Genomic DNA, 21,897 nt, shown 5'->3' with positions numbered 1-21,897 from the left:
AAAATTCAGGCAGTTTGTAGACACCAGTAATTTTAAGAACCTGCTTAGCTTCTGTGTTGTATTTAAGTTATCTCTAAATAGATAAATTCTGACTCATTTGCCATATTATAAAATATAAATCATATTTATTTTGATAAGGTTGGTAACTTTTACCTTAAACCATTATTTCAAAAACTCATGTACTATTAAATGGCATATCAGTGTGATACTTTATAAGTGAATCACTTCTAAGAAATGGACAAGTGCTTCCTTAATTCAAGGTATGGATACATTTATATTCATACAGCACATTTCATGTTAGGAAGCAAATCCAGTCTTTCTCACTACTAGCCATGAAACATCACTCTACTGTGGTCTGAATTCTGTAGCTTAGTGTTATGTGAACTATTAGCAAACTTCTATACCTTTTTTTTTTTTTTTTTGGAGAAAATTTCATCTTGTGTTTGGAATAAATTACTGTCTTTGAGAATCAAGTATTACTCATCCAAAAAGAAGAGTTGGAGCCTACTTGTGTGGTCAGTTTGCTTAGAATTGACCATTATTATAACTCTTATAAAACACCATGTGCATTCATTACTTTCCTCATTTTACACATGAGGAAACTGAAGCTGAGAGAGGCCACTCAGCTGCCAAATGGCAGAGTCTGGGTTTATTAACTGGGCTCTGACTTCTGTTTAAACCTTGTGAACTGGAAGGATTACTTATGAATTGGCATAAGAGAAGTCACCCCTACCTGACAGGCCAAAAGGAATAAGTACTAACAACAAATTCGGGGACATTTATGAAAACCTCTCTATAAAGTGTTCTAATTCAAAATTATCTAATTTATATATATTTGAAATAAATGGAGCTTTTTAGAAAACTTTCTGAAGATCCAGGTCTGCCTGTAAGGGAAAGTGGGTGATAGTTAATACTAATTTTAGGGGTGGTGTTTCAAGTTTCCATTTCTGAACCTTGTTCCAAGATAAACATACCCAGATAAAGAAGTGACTCACTTTCAGCTGTGAAGTCTGAACTTTGTAACAAATGCACAGCCAAACAATTGACTGACAACATCTGTGCACTACTTGTACATGGCTTAAGTATAATGAAAAAATTATGGAAAATGCAGGCAGTATCCTCACTCTTCACTCCTTCAGCAAATGCAAGTAACCCTTACTATCCAAATCTGTTCACTTCCTATAGGGAGCTCTGTATATAAGTGCTTTACGATTCTAAAAGTACCATTGTTCACTCTTCTATGGATGAGGAGACTCAGGGTAAGTCACTTACCCAAGGTCATGCAGGAAGGTTTGTTCAAGAAGAATAGCAGCCAGTACAGTTGGAGCAGGGTTGAGTGATTGGGAGAGTGGCACAAGAGGAAAGAGGCAGCACAGGTCCATCTAAGGAGCAGAATCTCATTTGAAGTGTGATGGGAAACCCTTGGAGAGTTTTCAGTTTACGCTTCTTGTCCTGACAAAGTATCGGGGCGCTCTTGCTCTTTCACTCTGAAGTGTCTCAATTGGGAAGACATTATATGTGATATGGTTACCTTGGTAGTTAGATGTCAATTTTGAGATGCCTACTAGACATCCTAGCAGGGATGTCAAACAGGCAAATGGCTAAGTCTGGAGTTGAGTTTCAGTCAGAACTGAAAATACATATTTGGGGATCATCTGCATATCTATGATATTTAAAGCCATGGCTCTAGGTTAGACTGCCTGGGGAAAAAAAAGTGCAGATTTGGAGTAGGGTGGTTGGCCAAGCCTGGAAAAAGACTGGTCAAAGCAAGAAGTTGGTCCCAGGAAGAAACAAGGACATGGTCAATAATAATGAAGCCACTGAGGGGGTCAACTAAGACACAGAGAAGTGACTAATGGGTTTAGCAAAAAGGAAATAATTGGCTCACACTATAGAGTGATTCTGGGCCAGGCACTGTGGCTCACGCCTGTAATCCCAACACTTTGGGAAGCCAAGCAGGAGAATCACTTGAGGCCAGGAGTTTGAGACCAGCCTGAGCAACATAGTGAGATCCTGTCTCTATAAAAATGTTTAAAAAATTTTTTAAATCAGCCTGGTGTGGTGGCACACACGTCTAGTCCTAGCTACTTGGGAGGGTGAATGGGGAGGATGGCTTGGGCCCAGAAGATCAAGGCTGCAGTGAGCTATGTTCATACGACTGCGCTGCAGCCTGGGCGACAGCAAGACCATGTCTCGGGGTCGGGGGTGGCGGTGAGTCATTCTGAGGAGGGTAAAAGCAAACATACAATAAAAGGGCATATTAGAAAGTCTGACCATGTGTACTTTGTGGCCATTAATTTAAAAGGAGACTAGTCAATACGCAGCAAAATTTAAGTGCTCAGATCTAGCCACAGAGAACCAGAAGTAGTTAGTTATAGAAATACAATTGTAGCTTACTCTAACTTGAAAAGATTACATTCTTAATCATCAATTATGCAGTATACTGACTTTATTTTCCCTTAGGGTCCATTCCATTGCTTTTGGCTCTTGAACCTCTGAAATTGTTCTGCTTTGCCTTTTTTTTCCATTCATACATTCTAACTCAGATCTTCCTATGAAACAGAATTTTAAAAATTCAAAATCAGTAACATAGCAGGGGGAGATACCCTTTCATAAAACACTAGAGTCAAATTCGGTTTCCTCTGTGAAAAAAGGCTCTTTAACAAAATTAGATTTTCTTCAATTTGTGTAAAATCACACTAAATTCATTGCTGTAGCAAAATGTGGTCACCAAAGTAAATATGGTCACGTGAAAGACTTCCGGTAAGCTGCAAGTCAGACAGCCTGGTCAATCAAGCATACAGGCTGCACTGAATGTCAACACTAGAATAAAGGCCTAGTTACTGAGTAGCCCCATTTCTGTTCCTGGACATAAACTGGAGAAGTTGTGACCTACACTAATTCAAAAGTGATATGGAAAATTCAACTAACATTGAAAGTTAGCCTGTTCTGTGTTTGTAAGGGAATAACAATACTTCCTTCATAAGGCCCTCATGCTGATTAAATGAGAAGTATGGCCAGTACCTGGCAGGTAAGCAGATGCCCAGTAAATATCAATTTTCTACACTCCTTGCCACCCCTTTTAGTCAGTCATTTCTTTCCAGTGAGATGTCTCAGTTGGTTCCACAGCTACTTGGAACAGACAGAAGTGCTCCCTGCTTTATAATCCATCAGTTTTCAAACTTTGTTGTACTCAAGAATTACCCAGAGAGGTTGTTAAAATGCAGTCCTGGGCCCCACCTTGCAGAGATTTGGCAAGTTGGGGTAAAACCTAGAAATCTACACTCTCAATCTTTATTATTAGAGTTGCTTAAAATATATTTGTATTTCATGGTTGTGTCAGCATCAAAATACATATCCAAAGATATGTTTGTACATTACTATCAAAAAAATTTTAAACTGGCTACAGCACTTTCTGAACTGCAAAGTAACTAAAAATGGTAAGATCACCCTGTTTTAAAGTTTCCTTTATTTCTTTAGATCTTTATGAAACATTCCATCATTTGCAGATCATAGTGCTTTATTAACAAATTCATGTGTTCTTTTCCCATCCCTTTAATACAAAAAAATTATTCATCAGTTATTTTCATCTGACATTTCACTAAGTACAGAATGCATAATGTCAACATTATTAGATCAGCCATTCAAGTGGGTCACATAAGTTTATCCTCATTGTGCCAAATACCCACTCAAAGGATAAGCTGAATAACAGATGCCTCCAGGTGTATACAACAACCTTAGTTTCTTGACTTGAACTAGTCCTGTTTAACAGGTCAAATTGCTAATCTTTCTAAGTAAACTAAAAAAGACTCAAGTACACAGCTGTACATACATATCATCAGATGGTAAGTTCATTTCAACAAGAACCTCTATAACTAACTGTACATTTGTACAGTTTTCTGCTATCATTGCAAAAGCCCCTCTGAACAAAGTTATAGTTTAGAATTTAAAACAATCCTGATGAGACAAAACGTACCAGGTGGCTTTTCTGTAGCAGAAATTAATTACAACCATTTTTCCTCAAGCAATTTTAAAGACAGGCAAAGTTGAAAATAAATATGCAAGCATACAGTAAACAAAATGTCTATACTGAGAAATTCAGACACAAAGCACAGTGGAGTCTATAACTGTAGAAGTTAGAAATACAAACTAGCAATGAAGCAACAGTCTCTTCCAAATAGCAGGAAACAAGTTCTCCCATACCATTATTTAGATAATTATTTAGTGTTCACCTATTGATTTTGGAGTTTTTTTTTTTAATCCCGTTTGCTGATTATGACATTTGACCAGAATCCCAAGAAATACCTTAAATCATACTGCATGAAATAAATGACCATTTAATTCCTGATTAGTTGAACTCCTTAATGACTTTTCAGTTTTGTATACAATAGAAAGGTTCAAGAACCTTTGTAGATTTGCTTACAATTGCTGCTGGTATTCATGAAAGCTTTTAAAAGTTATGTTATATTCTTCTGCATCTGTTGATTCCACATTAATGTAATTCTCAAGTATTTTATAAACAAGCCTTGGGTGTTAGAATGGTCTGTTTCAAATTTTCAGGCATGCTATTTTGACTGACTTACTGCAAGGTATCATCCCCCTTTCCTCCCCTCCACTATAAAAAAAAAAAAAAAAGTTGGCAGAATGGAGACAAATTTCCAGATTTAAGTAAAAAGAAATTTAAGATTTTCCCAGGCTTGGATTACAATCCTTGGTGGACAGGAATGCCAAGTATATATGCCAATTGTTAAACGTTTTATGAAATTAAACATGAAACGAAAAGAAAATGAATTCCGGCTAAATCATATTAAGAAGGAACGAGACATGAGACATATTAATAAGATATGACACATTTATCATCCATAATCAAACAATTCAAATCCCTGACTGAAATTGGCTTGAAAAATGATACAAACTCTACGGCTGCTTTAAAGGACTGTAAGATAACATGTTTTTAAAGCCTATATAAACCACTGAAGCACTTTTATATACTTTATATTCAAAACTAATCTATGGAGCTCATTCCATTCCATTTAAAATAGTAAGTCCTCACATATTTGTGGTTACTTTTACAGTGTTTTTAAAAAAGGTGTACTGCTAATAATTTAAGACATCCTAAAGACAGAATAGGTGTGAAGGCTTCTTTTTATATTTGCGGTGTTTTAGGTAATTTTTAAGAACTTAAGATTATTATTTGTTCCTCCTTAATATGAAACTCTTCCAAAATACCTTCTGACCAGTAAGTAAATGTTCCTTAGGCACTGTGAGGTGTATTAATGATGAAGCATGAACCCAGGCTGAGAAGTGTACAATTTGATTTTAACTACTGCCAAAACAGTTAACAAGCACTGTCTTATCCACTGACAGCAGGAAATGTCTTTACCCCACTACTCCTGAGATTCTAAAGAGGGAAAACTAATTTCACAAACAATCTTTAAAAGAATCTAGATGATTCTAAGAACAGCACATATTCAGGGTATTAGAAAAGATGTTTTCTTTTGTAAGGCATCAATGATTAAAATAATAGAACGCATATTTACTAACAAAAGATGGTTCACATTATCATAAAACCATTTATCTTTTCTTTTTAAACTTCTCTAATTCCTGCTAATTTTGCCAGCTTAAATAAGAAATGAATGCCTCTTGGCCTAATCAACTATGGTTATAAAAAACTAAGACATCTGAAACTATTAGGCACATCAAAGGTACGGCTTATGTAATTCAAGGTTCCCTTCTTAAGGGGCAGGTGAGTTACCTGGCACATTATACATATGGAACTGTGAAGATCATCTACTAAATTCAACTTTCACATTTTTAGTCAAACTGAAAGACTTATAGTAAATATTCAAACATACCATATCTTCAGTTACAACCGAGTAAGTGTAACATTTTACCAGATAAAAAGCTGGAACTTAAGTATGAGAAACCTTCATATACTGTGCTCGTATTGGTCTCTTCTTTTTAGATGAAAGCCAGTCATCAATACTTTCAACACAGCAGTTTAGAAGATAAATGTCCAAAACAGTTGACTTGGTTGTAGTCCATAATTTAGCAATTCAATGCCACTGGCATTATAGTGCTGTGGAGCGCAAGTGTATCTCTATATTTCAGTCAGATTTGTCTTTCTTCTTTCCTGTTAAGGGCACTTTGTTTACAACAGCAGACCCAACAGCTGTAACACCTCCAGCCACAGCAGAGACACCCCCTTTCACCAGCCCTATTCCCATGGAAGGCACAGTTGTAACAGCTGTTTTGGTCACTTCCAGACTCTTTCCACCAATCCAAGCCACACCACCAATGGTGGCACCAACAGCTCCCTTTGTAACACTGAAGATACCCCCAGTCACACGGGACAACATGCCTGGCTGCTGCTGTGGGTGATCTTTCATTGAACCTAATGAGAGAAAATATCATGAGACAATCAAATATAAGTCACAAGTCTTTAAAAGAGCAGTACACATTATTAAGTAACCTAAGACTTCCTCACAACAGGAGGTTGATTTGATAAGGCCAACCACACCTATTCAAAGACACTGAAGAGCTCTTCCTTCGGGGTATAGTTGTACATGTTTTTACAATATCTTGGTCCAATACTAAGTCTTCGTATCTATGAGAAGAAATGCTTTAGAGACTAGACAACTTTTGTAAAACAGAATCCTATTTTAAATGTTTCCTTGGTTTACGGTTTTGTTAACAAATAACCTTTATTTTACATCCTAAAAGGAACATGAAAAAATAAAAAGATAACTATATTTGGCCTTCATTTCCTTGATAGGATTTAATCAATCATTACCGAAACAATCTTCTTCATAAAAAGCAGTAGTTTTCAAGGTATGGTCTGGGACCACTGCAGATGCCGAAGACCATTTCAGGGGGTCTACAAGGTAAAAACTATTTTCATAATATTATTAAAATATATTATTTTAATATTATTAAAATATCATTTGTCTTTTCACTTTCTGTCATGAGTCTATAGCAGCGTTTTCCAGAAGCAGAATGATGTATAATACAACAGACTGAATGCAGAAGCAGCTGCAAGAATGTAGCTGTCTTGCATTAATCCAAACATTAAAGAGATTTGCTAAAATGTATAAACCAGTATCACCTTGCTCACAATTTCCACAATTTTTTTTGTTTTGAAAGAATTACTATTCATAAAAATATTTTAATTATGTTAATATGGGTTCTTTTAATGCATAAAATATTCAAATTTCTCAGTTTTTATTGGTAATATGGTAAATACTGACAAAGACACAGCTCTCTGGGGCCTCAATTTTTGACATTGTAAAAGCATCCTGAAACCAAAAAGTTTAAGAACCCCTATTAAGTAAATACATTTGGGTCTCTGCTCTATGTCTCCCTTACTGACGTATTTAAAGAGCTAATACTATGTAAAAGTAAAAAACTATTCATCATTTAAAATCGTGCTTTCTACCTAAAAAATTATTTTTATTCAGACATAAGTAGGATAGAGAAACTATAGATATGGTTAACACTTAAAATTACTGCCTCAGTAATTCTTATGAAAGAGAGTGTGTGCTTTAAATATCTAGTTTTTAAAAACTAGAGATATCCCCCATAAAAGGTAATAGCAATATGAAAAATTAAGCTCTAAGTCATGAGTTTATTTTCTTTGTTTTTTTTTTTAAATAGAGCCACATATATTAGCATGTAAGCTCAAACTTAGGAATAAAATGACTAGCAGAAAGATTTCATAAAAATTTGCACCAGCTTAAAATGAACACAGGTCTTTTCTCTTTAGTAACCTAATAATTTTTTTTTTTTTTTTTTTTGAGACAGAGTCTTGCTCTGTCACCCAGGCTGGAGTGCAGTGGCGTGATCTTGGCTCACTGCAAGCTCCGCCTCCTGGGTTCACGCCATTTTCCTGCCTCAGCCTCCTGAGTAGCTGGGATTACAGGCGCCCACCACCACACCCAGCTAATTTTTTGTATTTTTAGTAGAGACAGGGTTTCACCGTGTTGGTCAGGATGGTCTCAATCTCCTGACCTCGTGATCAACCCACCTCGGCCTCCCAAAGTGCTGGGATTACAGGCGTGAGCCACTGCGCCCGGCCTAGTAACCTAATAATTTAAGCAGCAACAACACATAAGCATTGGTGTTTTTCTAAACTTCATGGAAAAATATTTGGTACTTACACAATTCAAGCTTTACTTCTGAAAAAGAGGGGTAAATTACTGGGTACATAAGTCCAACTAAGAGCACCAAAACTATTAGATTCTAGCAGAATGAAGTTCTCAGAGAAGGTATCATGGGGAAACTGACAATATTTGACGGAGAAAATAAAAAATTCTGAAAACTGAGCTTTCCAATGCACAAGGCACAAATTTACCTTGAGATAATTTTTCTTTTCATTGTCTGAAGATTTTACATTTTATCACAAGTGGGAAAATCTGACTAGTCAAAATATCTTTGCAAAATAGTGCATAAATACAGATACAGCAATAGCTATAAATTTTAAAAACCAAATATTTTTACTAAAACTACTTAAGTAATAAGTATAGTTAATACAAATTTTTAATGACTGAAGTAAAAGACTTAATATATAGATGGGCATTTGAATATATTAGTTATAAAATTATGATGGAAAGGATTACATAATTGGTAATTCTTCTGTAATCGAGGTCACTAGCCCTAAGAAAAAAGGCAACATCCTGATTTGAGGCTACAATAGATAACTGCCTCATGCCAAATATCTCATTAGTAAAACTATCTTGCCATGCCAAATTTGGTACACATGCATTTAAAGAAGACAAATAATTGTTCTTAATCAAATCAGATAAATAATTAATGCAGTTGATCTCTTTTACTACAGTATACTCTTAATTATCACCATATAAATTATCTGCTTTGCAGATTCCTCTTGTTTAGTGGTTGGCATAGAAAGACATTCTGCTTTGTTCTCTTCCTTGACAATCATGCCCCTGGATGGCCTTTATTTATCCCTTTCCTGATTTCTTTCTCACAAAGTCCTTGTTAACTTTCTCACTGAGCCCTAACTTTTCAAAACTCCATGGTTCCAAACCTAAAAATGTAAGGCATGGAAAAGACCTGAGTTAGTAATTTTCCAGGCTATTCCTCCACCAAACTAAACTAAACCTAATCAGCTAGTTCTTTTTTTTTTTTTTGAGACGGAGTCTCACTCTGTCGCCCAGGCTGAAGTTCAGTGGCACGATCTTAGCTCACTGCAATCTCCGATAGTTCTTTTGAATTCTTTATGGCTTAAGTGTAAACTCTTTGTTGCTATTTTCCTAGCAATTTCATTTTTGCCTACCAATAAAAGAAATATAGGAAGAAAATTTTAGACAATGGGTAACAGAACTAGGAAAAAATATATAATACCTAGAGTCACAACCTCCAGCCCTAGTAATCAACATGCAATTCTCCAAGGAGATCACTATTTGGATTAAGTTTAGTAACAGTCTATACCAAAAACATGCCTCTAGTCATTTTCTGTACGTACTCAGGACATTCAGGTATGTTTCCAAGGGTTTCTGAAGAATTAAAATGATTCATGATATCACAATTTTCAAACTCAAAGAGAATTATGACTTAAAAAGACAAATGAAGCAGATCCCAAGATCATGTGTTAATAGAGGAGAGGTACCAATTACAATATAATGAACAATAGGAGTTTAACAACAGATCTCTAATGCCTCTTGCATTAGGCTGATTTTGTATGCAGGATATCAAAACTAAACACAGTCCATCCTTCCTCTGTATCCATCCTCACCCTTTACAAATGAAAGGATACTTATACTTCTAAAATGGTCTTAAAAGAAGAATGACAGCAAAATATTATGCTTTATATGGTAAAATTGTGTCCCTATTCACCACTATCTATGCTTTCTTATTAGAAGCTAAAAATGTTATCTTCAATTATTTTGGGGACATATTTACTGACAAGGTAAACAGGTTATATTTCTTTAATAAAAACAATCAGGGCTGGCAGTGGTGGCTCACGCCTGTAATCCCAGCACTTTGGGAGGCCGAGGCAGGTGGATCAACTAAGGTCAGGAGTTCAAGACCACCCTGGCCAGCATGATGAAACCCCTGTCGCTACTAAAAATACAAAAAATTAGCTGGGTGTGGTGGCAGGTACCTGTAATCCCAGCTACTTGGGAGGCTGAGGCAGGAGAACTGCTTGAACCCAGGAAGCGGAGGTTGCAGTGGGCCAAGATCGTGCCATTGCACTCCAGCCTGGGTTGACAGAGTAAGACTCTGTCTCAAAAATAAAATAAAATAAGTAAAAAATAAAAACTATCAGAACTTTAATTCAGTATATTTTTCCATTCTTAGTGTTACAGATGCATACTTACCTTCTGGTGGTTCATCATTAAGGTATGATGGGATTTCTTGTTGATTTTTATCTGTCTGATTCATGATCTCCTAAAAAAAAACATACATACACATTTCATTTTAACCTCAACATGTGAGACTACCTCTTATCACATGCTAAATTGCGATTTCATCAACATTATTCAGATAAACATTTTGTACCCACTATACAACTAGTCTTCATCTTGTTTCTCTCCTACTTCAAACTGCGGCATTTAATAAATACTTTAAATTATACCAGTAGACAATATAAATCTTATGTGAAACACCCACCAAAGAGTGGCAGTCATAGTATAAGTTTTCCTATGTTGTTACTGCGGTGCTTCAACTACAACTGAAAATTACTCACTGAAAGAGAGCTGGAAGGTGGGGGTTAGCCGACAAAAATGTTGTTTCCTCCTACAGAATACTGGTTAATTTAATTGTAATTTATTTCACAATAGACTTAAAGAAAAAAGTATACCAGAACTAAAAAAGGTGTTCCCTAGACAGAATGGCTATTATTAAAAAGTCAAAATATAACAGACGCTGGCAAAGCTGCAGAAAAAAGAATGCTTATACACTGCTAATGGGAATGTTAATTAGTTCAGCCACTGTGGAAAACAGTTTGGAGATTTCCCAAAAGAACTCAGAACTACCATTCAACCCAGCAATCCCATTTCTGGATATAACTCAAAGGAATATAAATCGTTCTACCACACACGTGTTATGTTCATCACAGCACTATTCACAATAACAAAGACATGGAATCAACCTAGATGCCCATCAGCAGTGGACTGGATAAAGAAAATGTGGTACATATACATCACGGAACACTATGTAGCCATAAAAAAGAATGAGATCATGTCCTTTGCAGCAACACAGGTGGAGCTGGGGGCCATGATCCTAAGTGAGTTAACACTGGAACAGAAAACCAAATACCGCATTTTCTCACTTATGAATGAGAGCTAAACACTGAGTATACATGGACACAAAGAAGGTAACAAGAGACACCAGGGCCTGCTTGTAGGTGGTGAGTGCAAAGAGAGTAAGGGTCAAAAAACTATCTATTGAGTACTATGCTTATTACCTGGGTGATGAAATCATCTGTACACCCAACCCCCACAACACACGATTTTACCCACGTAATGAATCTGCACATGTACTCCTGACCCTAAAATTTGAAAAAATTAATAAATAAATACTAAGGTGTTCTATCTGAGAAAGTCCTTAAAAAAAAGACATCCCTCTCTTGTAATGATGACACCACCAATCTGAATCAGTAACAGATCAATTTTGATGACTTTTTGCGGTTCTTAAAGCTCTTATGAACAGAGGCAGTTAACAGAATTCAAAATTTACTGTAATATATATATATGTATATATCAATACAGACGGAAAAAATCTCTGCCATCATGAAATGGATACTCCAATGGGGAAAGGCAATAAATAAATACAAAATAAACACAAAGAGAGGACTATATGTCAGTGGTATTTATATGCTATGGAGAAAAAGGGATGGATGAGAGGGTGTGATACTTTATTTTTGTGTGATTTTTTTTTTTTTTTTGAGACAGAGTCTCACTCTGTCGCCCAGGCTGGAGTGCAGTGGTGCGATCTCAGCTCACTGCAACTCTGCCTCCCAGGTTCAAGTAATTCTTCTGCCTCAGCCTCCCGAGTAGCTGGGACTACAGTCGTGCATCACCATGCCTGGCTAATTTTTGTATTTTTAGTAGAGATGGGGTTTCACCATGTTGGCCAGGCTGGTCTCGAACTCCTGACCTCAGATGATCCGCCAACCTCGGCCTCCCAAAGTGCTGGGATTACAGGCATAAGCCACTGCGCCCGGCCAAGGATGGATGGGGAGAGGATATGATATTTTAGATAGGATAGTCTGTGAAGGCTTTACTGCGATGACACTCAAAGAAGGTAAGGATACAAGATATTTAGGTGAAGAGTCTTTGCGGAAGAAGAAATGGCAAGAGCAAAGGCCCTGATGTGGGAGCTTACCTGGATCAATAAGAAGGAACAGCCAGTAAAGTGTGGCAGGGTCGCATCAAGGGCAGTAGGAGAGGAAGACAAAGAGTGAGGTCTGGATCAACATAGGCCCTTGAAGGTGATGATGGAGAGTGGCTTTTAACTGAGTGAGATGGGTAACTAGTAAAAGGCACTGAACAAAAGAGTAAGGTGATCTTTTAAAAGATCATTCTGGCTGCTGTAGGGAATACAAGCAATAGGTGAACAACAGCAGAGGCAGAAAGTCCCATTAGGAAACAACTTCAATAATCTAGGCCAAAAAATGTTGGTGGCTTGGATGAGGGTGGTAGAGGCAGAGGTTGTGAGAAATGGGAATTTTCAAAGGTGATTTTAACTTCATGGAATTCATCTTCTTATGACTTTAAAACGTAAATCCTACTTAAGATGACATTTCTCTGCACCCCTACTGAGTCCAGCAGCACATGTTGTGTTTAATAAATAGCTTTCAATTGCTCTAGTGAAAATCCTGACTCAGGTCATTTATCAATGGCACCTAATCTTATCCTGGTTTGGTTTGAGAATTTAGCACATCATCCCAAACATACGATTTACAAAGTAATAGTAAAGCTAAGTAATCTCTCACAGAAAAACCAGTAAGAATTTCAGCTGATACATTACTGGGAAAGGAGGTTCTTGATGGATGTGCCTTAATTTTAAAACTCCCCAACCACAAAGGTTCATTTATTACCATTCACATTTATGTTTTCTTTGATTTATCATCATGGTAAGATCATAACAAATTATACAGGATGGTGGTTAAGGCTTTGGGGTCAGAGTGCCTGAGTTTGAATCTCAGCTTGACCATAAACTGTATAGAAGAGGACAAATAACTTCATTAAATACTTGCTGTTTAGGATAGTTAAAATAAAAATCAAAGACAATTCTAGCCTTAACCCTAAGATGAGAATACTATTTAACAAATTCCAAAATAAAACATGCAGAAATTCCTGGTAGAATATGTGTGTCCCTTCTGAGAAATAATGATTTTGAAGCCACTTACTTCCCTGCTGGACTATTAATTTCAAGAGGACAGACACCTTTGTCCAACTTGTTCATCATGGTAATCTCAGTACTATATATTAATACCATACACATAGACACAAATCCAGGAGATCACTTGGCTGGGCAATCAACAGAAGGTACCATACCCTGTAGAGAAATATGGGAAATTACATATACCCATACATCTTACATATTTTAACTGGAGTTTAAAAATAGGTGTGATTATGACTGTAACCGCATATATTTCAAAACTGACTTTCTGGTGCCCACCCCATAAATCCCTACCAACAGTCTTACCTTTTATTTCTAATACAGTATCCCTTAAAAACAATTATTTTTCTATATCCTATCTTGTAATTAAGAAAAAGACCACAATTTTTAAAAATTAGTTCTGCTTTATGAGAGCATAAGATATATGCAGTTTAATCTAAATAATATGAATTGACTTCATCCTTCTGTGGGTAGGCAATAAGAACCCATGAGCAGAGTTATACTGTCATATCTGTGCCTTAAGACGCTAACTGAAGCAAGAAGAGATGGAAGGACAGAGAGATTAATACAGTAACTAGTTACTTTAGTAGTCCAGTAAGATAGAATTTTCTGACAGTCTAAACTCTGCCAGATTTTCATGTCTAAATAAATGCTTTGGACCAAAATACCAGGGTCACCTTTGAATTCTGCTTTTTTTTACATTCCCATCTAATTATCGGTAAATTCTGTTGCCTAAATAAATCCAGAATATAACCACTTCTCATTACCTCTACTGTTACCACTTTAAGCCATCATAATCTCTTACTTGTCCTACTGCAAAATCTCTGAATGGGTCTCCGAGCTTCCACCTTTGTTCTTCTTTCAGTCCAGTCATGTCATACTCTGCTTAAAATCCTCCAACTGCTTCCTATTTTGCTTAGAATAAAATTCAGAGTCCTTATACCTTTGCCTTTGAGGCCAGATACTTAACCGCCATCTCCACTATTCTACCTCTTGTTCATTCCAGTCTAGTAACACAGAGTTCCTTGTTTATCCTTTCCTCGAAGCCTTTTCCCCAGTATATGTACATGGCTCAGGTCCTTCTGCAAATGTCCCCTTATCAGAAGATGTCCCCTGACCACCTTATAATAGATGAGCACCCTCCACTCTTCTTATCATTTTCACCTAATCTGTTTACTTTGGGTCTCTCCCAATTAAAATGTAAGCTCCATGAGAACAAACGCTTGGTTTGTTCACTACTCTATCACCAGAGACTTAATCAATGATGCATGGTTGACACTCATATACTTGAATTTTTTGTCAGAAGTAGAATGTAACTTGGGTATTAATGTGAGATGAAAGGGAGAATCTAATGTCATATTTCTAGTATAAGACAGAGATGATGAACACAGAGAATATCAGAAGAGAAACCTTTTGAGAGAAGATGAAGGACTTGTTTCTGAACAAGCTGTATTTGAAATGCCTTCAGGGCATCCACACTTGTTCAGCAGGCAATTGGATTTAAGGGGCCAGAGATTCAGCATAAAGTTGGAGTTAGAGTTGAGGTTCTAAGAGCGGTTTGAAGTGATAGCTGAAGCTCTGAGCAGTGGGTGATATGATCAAGGAAAAGAGTGATGAGAAGCCGACTGACAGCCTTAATTGGCCAGCTCATATTTAAGAGGTGAGCAAAAGAGAAGCCAGTAAAAACAAACAAAACACATCTGAAAATGAACAAATGAGTACAGCCTCATGGAACGCAAGAGAGGAATTTATAGGCTTCCAAAAGACATACATTATGCAGATGTGAAAATAATTTATGATCAAATACTACAGAAATATGCTAATGCTATATTTAGAGACTGTAAAAGGCATATATCATCATGCCCAATTTTTTAAAAAACACATACAAAAAGACTGGAAGAAAGTATGCCTAAGTATTAATAAAGATTGCCGGGGGGCGGGGGTTAGAAATACATAAGTTTTACATTTTACATACACATGCATGAAGTAGTATACATAGCATTTATATATTCACAGTATATATAGTATTTGTATATAGTATTTTTATACCTACACATAGAAATATGCATAAATACATATACATAGAAATATGCATAGTTAATTAACATCTATAAATTTTCTACCATAAAAATGTATTGCTTTTATAATTAAAGAAAAATACATATTTTCAAGTCTTGGAAATCAGTAATATTCATAAATATTTTTAAAGATTATGTAGTTCATCTAATCCTAATTATTCTAAGTTTTAGCCACAGATGAAGTTAATAATCTAAAAAACAATGTACTTGAATCACATGATGCTTTAAGAAAATGGTATCACTGAGTTTTGTTCACAGTTATGTCTTGGGTAAGGAAATCCTGACAAACAGCCTTATGCAGGGTATTACTATATTAACTGTACAATACTGTTAAAGACATTACCCACTACAACACTTAATAGCTCTGATATGGAACTCCACACAAGAAATTTCTTCAGAGGTAACTATTTAGAAAATGTCGTTTCCCCCAAATATTTAGCGTGTTTTCTTAAAGATATAGGCATTTTTATATTTAAAAGATACAAAGGTATGATGTCTTCCTTCTCTTTGGCTTCCTGGAAGCTTAAAGCTAAAATCCCAGCTCAACTAGGTAGGCTCCTGTGGCCTGCACAGTTGTGTCCTATCTTCCTCCACACTTCCACACCTCCTCAAGACTGCTACTTGGATTGTTATTTCTCCCTGGTTTGCAATTTGAGTATCTTATTTACATATTTTTACCAATTTGTTGGTACATGTTTTTGTTGTAAGCTGCCAGATAGTATTTGTGGGATAACTAGAATAAAAAGAAAATATTGTAATCCCAGCACTTTGGGAGGTTGAGGTTAGAGGACTGCTTGAGCTAAGGAAGTCAAGACCAGGAAAACATAATGAGACTCCGTCTCCACAAAAAAAAAAAAAAAAAAAAAAAAAATTGGGCACGGTGGTGCACGCCTGTAGTCCCACATATTTGGAAGGATGAAGAGGAAGAACTGCCTAAGCCCAGGAGTTTAAAGCAGCTGCAGTGAGCCATGATCATGCCATTGCACTCCAGCCTCGGCCTTAGAGCGAGACCCTGTCTCAAACGATAGGACAGGACAGGACAGGACAGGACGAAGAGAAGAGAGGAGAAAAGAAGCAAAGCGAAGAGAAGTATCCGCATATACTTTAGGCATCACAAGAAGAAATACCTACCAATATATGGCCCAAATTTGGGGTTTAAAAAAAAGAAAACTCTAAGCTAGAGTCATGCTTTCCAAATGTACCTTTTTAAACATAGGCAGTGGTGTGCCAAGGACTTAAGAATACACAGGAGAGACATAATGCCTGCATTTAATCTAGAGTAATTTAAAATACTGTTTTATTTTTAAATTCACACACAGTAAAAAGTGAAATGAAAAGTACTTTGAGCATTGTGTTTTTTTTAAAAGATAACTAGACTTTCAAGAGATTTCACTCTCGCCTGGGGCTGCTTCCGGGTATATTCTCAGACTTACCAGCTCTCCCTGCCAGTCCAACCACACTCCCACTCCCACGCCCACCATGAGTTCATTCTGGCCTTAAATTAGGAGTATTTCTGTAGAGGAGTGTGAAATGTAAAAAGCTAGATATTATTATATAGAAATATTCAATTGCATTTAAAATTTATTAGCAGTAGTTACCAATAGGATTATCAATAAACAAGAAAGCAGCAACTCTGGAGTCCTGCCATGCCAGGCATATGTCTACCTAGACTAGAGGAATTCACTATTTAGAAAGACTTGAAAGTCCTAAGTGCCACAAAGATTAGTTTCATTGGGACTAAAAAAAAAAAAAAAAAAAACAAGGGCCGGATGTGGTGGCTCACACCTGTAATCCCACCACTTTGGGAGGCCAAGGCGGGTGGATCACCTGAGGTCAGGGGTTCGAGACCAGTCTGGCCAACATGGTGAAACCCCATCTCTACTAAAAATACAAAAATTAGCCGGGCATGGTGGCGCACACCTGTAATCCTAGCTACTCAGGAGGCTGAGGCAGGAGAATTGCTTGAACCCAGGAGGCAGAGGTTGCAGTGAACCAAGATCTCACCACTGCACTCCAGCCTGGGTGACAGGGCAGAACTCCATCTCAAAAAAAATAGATTAGTTTTGTTTTGATGTTTGGGCATCTTGTACATCACACCTTAATAGCCAGTATGTTGTATCAAAATTCCTCTAGAACTCTTAGAGTAATAAAATTATTACTAATTTTTAATTAATTAAAAAGCCACAAGTATTTGAGATTTTTTTTCCTGAATTCCTAATTTGATCATAAGACACTGAGTTACCTTATAAAGGTATTTGCTAAAATCCTTAACTGTGTCATCTGTACTTTTCATTCACATAAACCATTCCAAAGTCCTGCACACAAATATGTGCCTAACTTTTAGTGATATTACCTCTTTATGGATATTGCCACTTCGTTACTAAAGAGAAATACTTCTTATATTACTATCCTGCTTATTATCACCATTGCAGGAGACCTGTTTCTCTTATAGTAGGAACTGTGAAGATAAATAGACCCCAATCTAAAACTCTGAAAGGTAAATAATCTACTAATAAAATTTAAGAGTATATATGTAGAGACAAGTATCAAACTGACAGTAAAAATTTCAAAATGGGCCTGTAATCCCAGCACTTTGAAAGGCTGAGGCAGGCAGATGACCTGAGGTCAGGAGTTCGAGACCTGTCTGGCCAACATGCTGAAACCCCATCTCTACTAAAAATAGAAAAATCAGCCGGGTGTGGTGGCGGGTACCTGTAATCCCAGCTACCAGGGAGGCTGAGGCAGGAAAATCTCTTGAACCTGGGAGGCGGATGTTGCAGTGAGTGGAGATTGAGCCACTGCACTCCAGCCTGGGCGACAGAGCAAGACTCCATATCAAAAAAGAAAAAATTCAAAATGACCATTTTTAAATGTTACCCTTAAGTAATACATTAAAATTATTAAATTCTATACAAACTATCTGCCCTGAACTCACTGAATCATTAATTCAACATATACTTGAGCCCTATTACGCGACAGGCACCCTGTTACGCAATTAGGAGTTCAGTGTGATTAAGCACACACAGGCACTACTCTAAACCAGAGTTTACAATCCAGTGGGAATAGACTTTTCCGGCACTTGCCATTTAGTGAATCATTCAAGAAACAAATTATATATTCAAGAAACAAATATATCTGCTCTCTAGGAGCTCATAATGCACAAGTTTCTATTAAAAACATACTTTCTGGCTGGGCATGTTGGCTCATGCCTGTAATCCCAGCACTTTGAAAGGTCGAGGCAGGAGGATCGCTTGAGCCCTGGAGTTTGAGAGCAACCTGGGCAACACAGCAAGACCTCGTCTCTACCAAAAAAACAAAACACATACTTTTCTAAGCAAAGCAGTAATGACAGACAATAGCTTTAGATAAGTACAAATGATTTAACTTATTCTACAGACATAAATCAGTTCTACCTTTTGGTCCTGAAGTGTGAATAAACTATTACAATACCAACTACACTGGTTATAAGTGGGTTTTTAAGAAATTGTGACATATGAAAGGCTTCTTTGTTGTAGACTGTACATCACGACTACAAATTCATCAGCAGTTACATTAAGCATTGTAGAGATAGGGAGAAATAATTCTTGCCCAGTACAATAGTATCACATAGATTTAGCAGCTGGCAAATACACTGAGCAAGGATTAACAACACAATTCCCTAAAGGGTAATTTATTCCAATAATAGAAATAAGTAAACAAACACCTCTTGGGAAACGTGTTTTCTTTGATGAATCAATCTTGTTTGTGGGTTTCAGTAATATTTCATATATAAAGTTTTTATTCATAATAAAAAATTCCAAAAACAGTACATAAATTTTCCTCTGGGTACCACCCCTCTATACACCAAAGGAAGTTAAATAACACTAACACGTTATATAAAGCTTAAGTACAAAATACAGTGCACAAGTTTATTGTCAAAGCCACTTAAAACCACCTGTTATTCAACAGTAGGTGCCAATTTCCCTATAATAGAAAAAGACGACTATAAATGAATTAGCTAAATTCTTCTACATATTCTACCTAAAAGAACTTTACCACATCCTCACTCCCATGTTTTAGCTTTTTTGCCAAATAACTGCAAAGAGATTCAAAAATATATTTATACAGAGCTTTACAACATATACACCAACAAGCAGAGTACATTAAAACTCCAGCTTACTGTTTTTATGTTTTTCTAGTTAAACCAACTATCAAGAAGAGTCTGCTTTTAAAGATGGCCCCTGCCATTAAATCAACAGCAAATAGGCTACAAGAAATGCTCTCAATCTAGCAAGGAAGAAAAGGTCATCTGCCAGTAAAACTCGTAAGTGCCCACTTAGATGAGTAATAACTGACAGTGTCAAAATGGCAATTTTTAAGGGTTATCCTTAAATGAAACATTAAGCAGAATTACAATACTCTATTAAACCAGAGAACCAGTAAACCATCTTCACATTATTTCAACAGATACTTGCATTCCTACTATGTGTCAAACATTCTATTAGGCACTGACGCATCCTTGTGAACAAGCATACAAAGGTCTTATTCTCAAGACGTTTATATATAATCCAGTGAGATATCTTCCGGAAGTAGAAAAAGAGCAACTACCGAATAACTGAAACAAAGAAAGGTAAAGATTTTCCTGTAGTTAAAAAAAAAAAAAATCAAACCCATGCACACACAAAGAAATCTGTATATTTGTCTAATGTAGCAACCGTTATAATTTCTAACGATGCTTTCTATAAATGGACAAATTTTTACTGAACTTGGTTTCTGGTACATCTGTTCTAACAAAGACTAAAGAAATGAAAGTGGAAAAAGCAAAACAGGATGCATATGGGTTTATCAAAGGCTACTTCTCCCTTTCTTTTTAAAAAGTTAAGCATGGGCGCGAGCGCGCGCACACACACACACACACACACACACACGGGCGCGCGTTTACCTGTTGGTGTTGTATCGATATTCCTGGGGAACCCCTGAGGGCACTCACACCAGCAGAAGTTTCAAAGGCTAAACAATAGCATACAGCAAATAATCACATATAGCAAATATTTTCATTTGGAATTAGCACAATGTTCACAAGGACGCAAAAATCAAATTAAGAACCCTTCCCTTTTCTCTAGGTGTTTCTAAACCCTTCCGGGTGGCCCCTTCTCTCCCTACTGATCCCTTTAGGCACTAACAAATCTTTTTTTTTTTTCTTTAGCAGAGTGAGTGACGTGGCAGGAGGCAGAAAATGACCCCGGAGGCGCCGTGGCTAGCACTGAGCTTGGCACCTCCTCCCTCCGCTCCACGTTGTACACCCAGCACACCCCCCACTCCCGAAGGGCTCCAGAATTTCTATGTAAGAAGGGTTTAGGACAGGCGATCTGATTGGAAGTGGGAGCTGGGGGGTCGGTCTTGAAGCTGCGTGTGCAGAGCAGGCAGTTTTTATTTAGACTGGGAGGCAGTGACGGCACGGATGGGTGCTCCAGCACTCCCTGTCACCCCTGGGCGCCGCCAGCACCCTCTCCATTCCCACTTTTACTTTAGGTTAGGCGTGGAGATACAGCCTTCCTACCCAGGAAGAGCTATGGGGGTGTCCACTGGGAAAAAGTCTTGTGTGCCTCAACCCAAAAGGGAGGTTTAGCAACAGGTCAGGAGTTGGCAGGGCGAGGAAGCCCAGTACCCAAGCCCCTCCACTGCATCCCTCTCCCAGGCTGCTGACGCCCCTCACCTTCCTCCTCCGCCCCCAACCCCGAACCCCCAGATGCTAAGAAGTCAGGCGGAGGCTTTCCAGGGGTGCCCAAGCTCCAATCGCGGCGGGGCAGTCAGCGACGTATAAGGAGGAGTAGCCCCAGAAGCGAACCTCCATCCGCCCCCAACTTCGTCCCGCCCCTCCCCCTTTCCCGCTGGGGCCTCGCCAAGGCCCCGCTGGGCAGCCAGGCCGGGCACTGGGAGGTGAGGGGCAGGGGCGCCGACGGCAGAGGGCGACGGAGGAGGGCAGGAAGCCGGGACTGCGCCCCTGCCCTCGCATCCCGACTCACTCACCGCCGGGGTCGCGGCCAGCGCTAGGGCTGGGGCCGGGCGGAGTGAGCGGGCCGGCGCCGAGGAGAGCTGAGGCGGCCTGGGCGGCAGCGGCGGCCGGCACAACCCCGGGCAGTCGCGGCTCCAAAGGCGTCCTCTCAGGATGTGGAGCTGGAAGACTGTGGCGGCGGTGGTGGAGGCGGACGCCTCTGGCTGCGGACGTGGCGCCCGACGCGCCCCGCCCCCTCCGCAGCCTCCTCAGCTCCCGCCTCCTCCCGCGGCTCCAGTTCCGAGGCGCACGCGCGCTCGTGCAGCCCGGGCCCCTCCCGCGCCCACCGGGCACACGCCCACCCGTTTCTCGCAGGGTCCGGCCCTCCCAGCAGTCCCCAGCCGGCTGTGTCCCAATTGCGCACGCGCGACGGTCCGAGGCCCGCTCCCGCCCCTTCGCCCCCTGGGCGCCTCCGTGGGA

The 21,897-nt window shown here is 38.5% G+C and overlaps 1 protein-coding gene across 5 annotated transcripts; it reads right to left on the bottom strand.

The window, feature by feature from the left end:
• Positions 1-3,452: 3,452 nt before the first annotated feature.
• Positions 3,453-21,865, bottom strand: TMEM263 (transmembrane protein 263). Of its 5 annotated transcripts, XM_063694280.1 has the most exons (5): positions 21,453-21,723; positions 20,365-20,432; positions 10,338-10,407; positions 6,794-6,877; positions 3,453-6,394 (listed from the first exon to the last, which is right to left on the bottom strand). In XM_063694280.1, the coding sequence occupies exons 3-5, from the start codon at positions 10,399-10,401 to the stop codon at positions 6,108-6,110; spliced, it is 435 nt and encodes a 144-aa protein (XP_063550350.1). In that variant the 5' UTR covers positions 10,402-10,407; positions 20,365-20,432; positions 21,453-21,723; the 3' UTR covers positions 3,453-6,107. The 5 variants fall into 5 exon arrangements, with proteins under 5 accessions (XP_063550350.1, XP_004053863.1, XP_063550351.1 ...); XM_004053815.5 differs by lacking the exon at positions 6,794-6,877 and having other exon boundaries at positions 21,453-21,865; XM_063694281.1 differs by lacking the exon at positions 20,365-20,432 and having other exon boundaries at positions 21,453-21,678.
• Positions 21,866-21,897: the final 32 nt, after the last annotated feature.

Source organism: Gorilla gorilla, chromosome 10 (assembly GCF_029281585.2).
Source record: "Gorilla gorilla gorilla isolate KB3781 chromosome 10, NHGRI_mGorGor1-v2.1_pri, whole genome shotgun sequence".
NCBI lineage: Eukaryota > Metazoa > Chordata > Mammalia > Primates > Hominidae > Gorilla > Gorilla gorilla.
The sequence above is the reverse complement of the archived record's forward strand: the minus strand, read 5'-3'. Positions and strand labels throughout refer to the sequence as shown.